The sequence below is a fragment of the Phaethon lepturus genome, unplaced genomic scaffold, assembly GCF_000687285.1.
Source record: "Phaethon lepturus isolate BGI_N335 unplaced genomic scaffold, ASM68728v1 scaffold20246, whole genome shotgun sequence".
In the NCBI taxonomy this organism is placed as follows: Eukaryota; Metazoa; Chordata; class Aves; order Phaethontiformes; family Phaethontidae; genus Phaethon; species Phaethon lepturus.
In genome coordinates, this window is record NW_010548527.1 from 617 (window position 1) to 8,526 (window position 7,910).

The following is a 7,910-nucleotide window of genomic DNA, read 5'->3' on the forward strand; positions in this document are numbered from 1 at the left end:
GTGACCAAGCCAGAGTGTGTGTGCGTGTTGTCGTCTCTGGGATACACACGCAGCTTCAGGGTTGAACCTGCAAATAGGAAAGCAGCAGGGACACCCCGGGGTCCTGGGGTGTCCCAGGCTGGGCTCCAGCAGCCAGGTAGGAGGAATCCCTGGGCCTGCAGCTGCTGGAGAGCCCTCTTATAAGAGGCCATGGCCTCTTATAACATACCTTAAAGAAATTCTGTTTTCCACAGCCATGAGTTCACAGAAGGACATACTAGAGGATGATGAAAAGGCACAACTTGCTAAAAAACTACTGGCAGAAGCATGTGAGAAGGAAGGACTGGATGGCGGATACTGGCTCCCCAAACTGTTGGAGATACTGGGAGTCAAGTCCAGAGAAGCCCTGAAACATCTGCAATATGAAGACTACCTTAAGCTGGAGTGCAAAGTACAGTACCCCTGGGAAAAAAAGGCACTCCGAAAACTCCTGGAGCTAACAGACAACAAAGCAACTTTTGAGGAGCTGCAGAAGGAGCGCTTGGAGATGACAAAGAAGAGACAAGAAGCGGCCAAGCTAGTCCTCAAGGAGCTGAAAGAAATGCACAACAGCCGCAGCCACAGCAAGGATGTTATAAGACAGAAAGAGGAGGCTCTGTGGCAAGCCTTGGAGGTTCCCCAAGAGTACTGGGCACCACCAGAGGAGTCATTGGTGGATGTGCTGGAGAGCATCCAGAAGCAGCTGGAGCAGCAGGAGTTGTCAATGGGGAGGGCTGAGAACGTCTCCGACATGGAGGTCCTGTGGCGGGCATCAGGGGGACTGGCCCTGCGGGGCATTTACAGAACCAGCAGCCTGGAAGATGTGCTGGTAAAGCGAGACCAACTCATCAGGGTTCCTGACGGATTCAAGCTTGCCGGTCCAGAGCAAGGGTCTCTGCTTGAGAGGAAGGAGTTCTCCTCCTCTGCAGCAGAAGCAACTTTCACCAAGTCCATGGAGCAGCTGGGATTCAGCATCAGTGTTTCTGCCAAAGCCGGGTTCTGGGGGTTTAATGTTGAAGCTGGTGTAGATAACAGCAGCTCCTTGCAGTCAGAGGATACCCACCAGTCCTGCTCTGAGAGGAGCTACATTTGCACCACCAAGTACCAGTACATCCCTCTGGCCTCCTGTTACTTCCAAAAGCATCAGCTTCAGCTCTCGGGTGCAGCCCTGCGGGAGCTGCAAGACATCGAGCATCTTTTGAGCATCACTGAGGAAGCAGACAGGCCCAACATGCTGAAGAGCAGGTGTGCAAGCTTCTTCAGAAGGTTTGGGTCTCATGTAAACCAGGGTCCCCTCCACTTTGGGGGGATATTCTGGTGGAAGGCATCTACGGAAGGATTCAGAGCTGAGCAGCGGGAAGAGGTGAAGCGACAAGCATCTGAAGCACTGAACTGCTACGTGGGGGCCAGCTACAGAGGCTTCAGTGTCAGTGTGGGAGTGGACGTGGATGTTTCGAAATCCAGCTCACAGGCTTCTTTTCAGGGAAGAGATGGAAGGAGTACCCACACAGCGATTCAGCTCTACGTGACCAACACAGGGGGCCCATCAGAGACAGATTCTCTTCCTCAGTGGAAACTGGGGCTTGTAACTAATAACACAACTTGGTGTGTTATTGACCGAGGCTTTCAGCTGATCCCAGTGTGGGATATAATCCTGTTTAATCACAGCAGTGATTTTAAGTCCATCTATCGAATGAGCAGCAGCCTCAGGGCTGCGTATGAAGCGCTAACAAATCACAGTGTTGGTACCATGTTTGGAGAGGAACTGGTCAGTGCAGTGGAAGAGGCCAAAGCTTTCATAGGGTGTGTGAAGGCCTGGGAGATGACAGTGGATGAAAGGAAACTGCTCACGCTGATAGAGTTCAAACAGAACCTGAATGAAAGAACAAAAAATCATAGTGTCTGGATCAATGTATGCCTGTCGGACAAAGCACTGCAGGAGTTCCTGGTGAATACCGTTCTGTTTTGCAAGAAGTCACCTCCAGAAAACACCACCTATATCAAGTATCTGTTGAGGTGCCTCTTGGATCCTCATGTCTATTCTGTCAAGGACTTCCCCAGGTCTTCCTTCATTATGCAATGGATCTTCCATACTGAGCACATGCTTCCCAAAACTCCCAATGTTTCTGAGTTTGAAGATCTCACCAAGACACTGCTGCAAATGAAGGACTACATCCAGGAAGTCACCTATGCACCAGAAACCTCTGCATCTGCCATTCATGAGGCAAAGATAAAAGCCACCTTGACTGCAAGCCTAGCTGTTTATTCTTTACTCCAGTTTCTCCAGGAAAGGGCACAGAAAGACATAGAACTGTTGGTGCTCTTAATTACGAGCAGCACGGGATACCAGGTGGAAGGGAGCACTTTTCAGTACCTCCTTGGATGTCCAGAAATTAACTTCATGATAAATGAAATGCAAATGGGACATAAGGAGTATCTGAGTCTGAAGGAGCAAGATGTTTACAGAGCCCAGGCCTTCCTGCTGCTCACGGGTCTAACCATAACATCTGAATATAAGGAGGTGTCCCCTGAGCAGAAGAAGGAGCGTTTAGTTTTCATGGAAGATCGAATGAAGAACTTATGGTCCACAGAGATAAAAACTCTCCTCAAAAAGCACAGTGCATTCAAAGACTGGGAGATGCTGGAAAGTGACTTGCATTCCTTCATCAGTGGGCACTTGGATGACACATGTGACGATCTGAAGAAACACAATATAATCAAAGACATGGAAGACACTTTTCAAAAGATAGAGCCTTCCAGTCAGTCCAAATCCAAATCAGATGGCAGCGAATCCAAAACAAATCAAGCCATTGCAAACCAGGAGTTCCTGCACTTACTTAAGCGCCTTGGACTAGAAAGTCACTATCCAAGAAAAATGGGAACAGAAGACTTCCACATAATATACAAGACATCTTTACATGACAGCCAGCCCAGCAACGACAATGAACTACCATTTTACTTCTTGCAAAAGCTATTAACTGTGGATTATCGGGTGAGGTACCTGACTTGCAAGAATGAGAGCAACCCAGGACTCACACCAGTACCAAAAATCACAGAGCAAGAGCATGAACCCTCAGATTCCTTTGATGACTTTTTCACTGATTTGGAGGAAGAAGCCCCTGAACCTGCAACCAGTGAGAGTCGTGTGCACCCCATGGACCTCCAGATGGCAATTTTTCATTGCGCTGATGATTTCATGAGACAGTACATTTCCACAAAGCTTGCTTTCTGTCAGTTTGCACTACCTCTCCTGGTACCAAACCCGTGCACTTCACAGATAGAGTTCCCCCTCTGGTCCCTCAGCCAAATCAAAAGGAGCTGGAAAGGGGCTGAGAAGTCGGGAAAGCAGGCCAGAATTAACAATTACAAAAACAAACTAATTTATCAGGCAGAGACACCCATCGTGTCCTTCATACGGATTGGCAGTTCTCCCTTCTCTTCCAAGTCTCAGCTCCTGAATGCTCTGCTGAGCAAACAAAAGCATGACACTTTTTTCCACCGACATTGCAAAGGCAGCACCAAAGACTGTTTGCTGATGAAAGGTGTTGTGGAGATCTCCTGGTACTGCCCCCGGGGTAGTGACGATGACAGCTTTGACTGCTGTGTTGCTTTCTGTAACCTGCATGGAGATGCAAGGGATCATGAAGAACAGCTTCAGTTTTTACAGGAGATATCTGCTGTGAACGTGGTGCTCATATCTGAGTCTGATCAGAGTGACAAGAAAGGGATGAAAATTTTACGTGACCTGTGGCAGTCGCAAAGGCCTTTGGTTTGTCTTTTCACTGAAAAAGAGAATGTTGCAGCTGGCCGATCTAGCCAAAACATAAGAATAGGTATCAAGAACAGAAATGAAGCAGAATTAATGGGCGAATTGACAAAAACAATCAGGAATCTCCTGGAAGAGTCTAACACACTTTTCAGCCTTGATGCCTGCCAGGACAAAGCTCGCAAGCATGGGTTCTTAGTTGATGAAGATACAGAGGCATGCGTGACAGCCAAAGAAAAGGCAAAGGCACTGGTGAAGCTTCTGAAGAAAGAGAAATTGTTTGAGATAAAATCTCAGCTACTGCCTCTTCAAGGAAAACTGTGGTACACCTGGTGCAAAAAGGACAAAGAACTCACTCGCTTGCAGGAAAAGAGGAACAAGAGCATAGAGCATCATCGGAGCCAAATTGAATCAGAGAAGTCGGCAATAAGAAGAAAGCAACTAAAGAAAGCATTCCCCCTCAATCAGCTGATGAGATCTGTTCTTGGCTTTCTCCAGTCCCAGCCAGCAGATACCAAGAAATACTTCCTGCAGTGGATGAAGGTCTTTATGGATGACCTGTCCTCTGATCGCCTTGACGAGCTGAAGAGACAATATCACCAGTTATGGTCTCAAATCCTGGCAATAAAGAAAACCAATGAAAAAAACAATCTGAAACCTCTGTTGCTGAGTGAGTTAGATGCCCTCTCCAATGAAATCAATGATTCGTCCATTGGCCTTGAGCATATTTTGAGAGAGGTAGGTCAGATTTATGAAGCTCTGGAATCAATGAACTCAAAGGATAAATGTTTTGTCAAACTACCTGAAATTGCAGCTGATCTGATGGTTTCAGGGTATCCCGTCGAGCTGATGGATGGTGATGCTTCTTACGTTCCATTACGATGGGTTGGAGCAATCTTTGACAGATTAATTGAGAAGTTAGGGGACAAACGAGTGTTTGTTCTTTCAGTGCTTGGCATCCAGAGCACAGGGAAGTCAACCCTGCTGAATGCCATGTTTGGTCTTCAGTTTAATGTCAGTGCAGGGAGATGCACCCGGGGGGCGTTTATGCAGCTAATTAAAGTGGACAAGAAGCTGCAACAAGATTTGGACTTTGATTACATGCTAGTTGTTGACACAGAGGGACTTCGTGCTATAGAGATGGCCAATAAACAATCCCTTAATCATGACAACGAGCTGGCTACCTTTGTCATTGGCATTGGCAACATGACTCTGATCAATATCTTTGGAGAAAATCCTTCAGAAATGCAAGATGTCCTTCAGATCGCTGTGCAGGCTTTTCTGAGGATGAAGCAAGTAAATCTTTCCCCAAGCTGCCTGTTTGTACACCAAAATGTGGGAGAAATAACTGCCAAGGAACAGAACATGGAAGGACAAAGACGTCTGCAGGAAAAACTGGATGAAATGACTGTGACAGCCGCCCAGCAGATTCAGCGACGTTATCCGCTTTGACGTGAACACCCACATTCATTACTTTGCTCACCTGTGGGAAGGAAACCCCCCAATGGCACCGCCCAATCCCACCTACAGCCAGAATGTCCAGGAATTAAAGAGCAAAATTCTCCAAGCTGCCAAGAAGGAGTCACAGGGCAGCGTTCTGAGGCTCTCAAGCTTGAAAGCTCGTATTAGTGACCTGTGGAACGCTTTGCTGAATGAAAACTTCATTTTCAGCTTCAAGAATTCAGTGGAGATTGCTGCGTACAAGAAACTGGAAACCGCATTTAGTCAGTGGACCTGGCAGCTGAGGAGTCACATCCTAGACTTGCAAATGAAATTGGACAATAAAGTTCGGAACGGGGACTTGCAGAAGATCACCACCGAATACCTTGAAAAACTAGTGCAAGGGACAAGTGATGCCATCATGAAAGACATGGACAAGTATTTCAGTGAAGACAGAGACTGTGAGATATTGGTCCAGTGGAAAGGCAGCACGGAACTGAAGCTAAAAGAACTAAAAGAATCTCTTCTTCTTGAAACTAGAAAGAAGTGTGAGAATCTAATTGAACTAAAGAAGAACCAGTGTAAACTGGATGAAAGGAAGTCAGAATATGAAAACGAGCTCCTGAAAAGGAGTAGGGAGTTGGCTCTGTCTCTAAAAGGCCAGAAACTAAGTGAAAGAGAACTGAGAGACAATTTTATTTCTCTCTGGGCAATCTGGATTGCTGAAGTCTCCTCTGTTGCTCCCCCTCCAGAACAGATTGATATCGATGTGGAAATAGAAGATGTCCTTCTAGAACACATTAAGGAGCCTAATTTACATGAACGAATCAGGACATTTCCCAAACACAGAGTATTTTCTGTTGACCTGGAGAAACATGTTGCTAAGAAAAAACGTTGGGTCATCTTGACTGTGAATTTTGATGATGCTGATGTGAGCAACATGCACCGCATTACAGATAACATCATAGCGTGTGTGAAGGCAAACATTGATAAGAAGGAAAAGGAGAAAAGGGATTACAGTCGAAGTTTTATCCATGAAATACTAAATGAAGTACAGAAAGGTATGAACTCCATTCCTAGCAATGCAAAATATAGTTTTAATAAAGATTACAGAATAGATTTATCTATTTATCTGTGCAGAATGGCAGCAGAAAGGTTTAAAGCCATGCATGTGGCATTCAAAAAAGCAAATGATCCAGCCATCTACCTGGAGAGCAAGAGAGAAGATTTCTTCAAATGTTTCCAGATTTCCTGCCAAGGAGCCACTTGTATCACAACATTTGCTGTTTTCCTGTGTGACAAGATTGCCCCAGCTCTTCACCAGGCAGTCTACGAGAGGACAGCTCTTGCCATAGCTCGAGACATGAAGGGTAAAATCCCAGATTTCAATGGCAATAGATCCTCTCTGGAAGTTTGCATACTGAGATACCTGGCACAAGAAGAAAATTTTAAGAATTTCAAGGAGTACCTTAATTGCCCAGGAGACTTTTTAGAGAGTTACATTGAGACACGTGTTGAGACGTACTGTTTAGATAAGAACAGGAGGCTGGAGAAATTTTTAGATGACTCCCTTACTTACTACTATGAAAGCATACAGTCAGCTGTTTTCACATCAACCAACATTGTCAAAGACAGAAAAGACAGAGATGACAAAATCTCGCTTTGGCTGGATGAATTTTGCAGCACTCTTGGAGAGGTGCTAAGCTTGCCCAGAAGGGACCTGAAGGGCATTGAGCATCAGGAGATAACAGATATAGAGTTCCTGAATAATGCCATGGCAGAAGCACTGGCTCCCCTGAAAGACCATCTCAGGGAAGAGTTTGCCAGTGCTGATATGAGCTCATTTGAAAGGCAACCTCACACAATCCTGGCTGAGCAGTTTGCAGGGTGCTGGGAGCAGTGTCCCTTTTGTGGGGCTGTTTGCACAAACACCATGCCGAATCACGATGGAGATCATCAGCTTGTCTTCCATCGTCCCCAAGTTTTGAAAGGATACAGGTGGCATAAAACAGACAATCTGGTCATTGATATTTGTTCTAGTAGTGTTGCAAGTGACTGCTTATTCAGGATTGGTGAAGACACGTGGATCCCCTACAAGAGATACCGGGATGCAGGACCTCCTTATTCCACTTGGAACATTCCTTCTGATCCATCCATGCAAGCATACTGGAAATGGTTTGTGTCTCATTTCAGGACAGAGCTAGAAAAACAGTACAATGGGAAATTTCATGGCAAAGGAGAAATCCCTGCTTCATGGCAGGAAATTACAAAGCAGAAAGCACTTGAAGAACTGGAGAAGCTTTAGGCCACATCGATATGAAGGAAGAACCGCAACTGCTTTGCATTTTAGAAGAACATAGTAGGAGTCTATCCACAAAATACTATTATAATGACTATGACCTCAAGCCACATGAAGAAAACGATATCTAATTGCTCACAAAGTTGGGTGAAATAAGGTGTGCTGCTCCTGCCATTGATCAGAAATTCCCTTGCTTCATGATAAAGTCAGAATCCTTTTCCCTTCTTGCCATAAACATTTACATCTGCTGTGTCTTAGCACAAAAAAGAAAAATTGCAGCGAGCAGTCCTATGGCCAAGATTTAAGACCAAGTGCCAGATGAAGAACAAAGGCAGCATTAGAAAGTACCAATTTTATCAGCTGCTATGAGAAAGTGACACTGGCAAA

General features: G+C 45.5%; 1 protein-coding gene across 1 annotated transcript; it reads left to right on the forward strand.

The window, feature by feature from the left end:
- The first annotated feature begins 235 nt into the window (after positions 1–235).
- On the forward strand, positions 236–7,529 carry LOC104623045 (interferon-induced very large GTPase 1-like). Its single transcript, XM_010290000.1, is given in 2 exon segments — positions 236–5,205; positions 5,207–7,529. Coding segments are annotated over 2 exon segments (7,293 nt in total).
- The last annotated feature ends 381 nt before the right edge of the window (positions 7,530–7,910 follow it).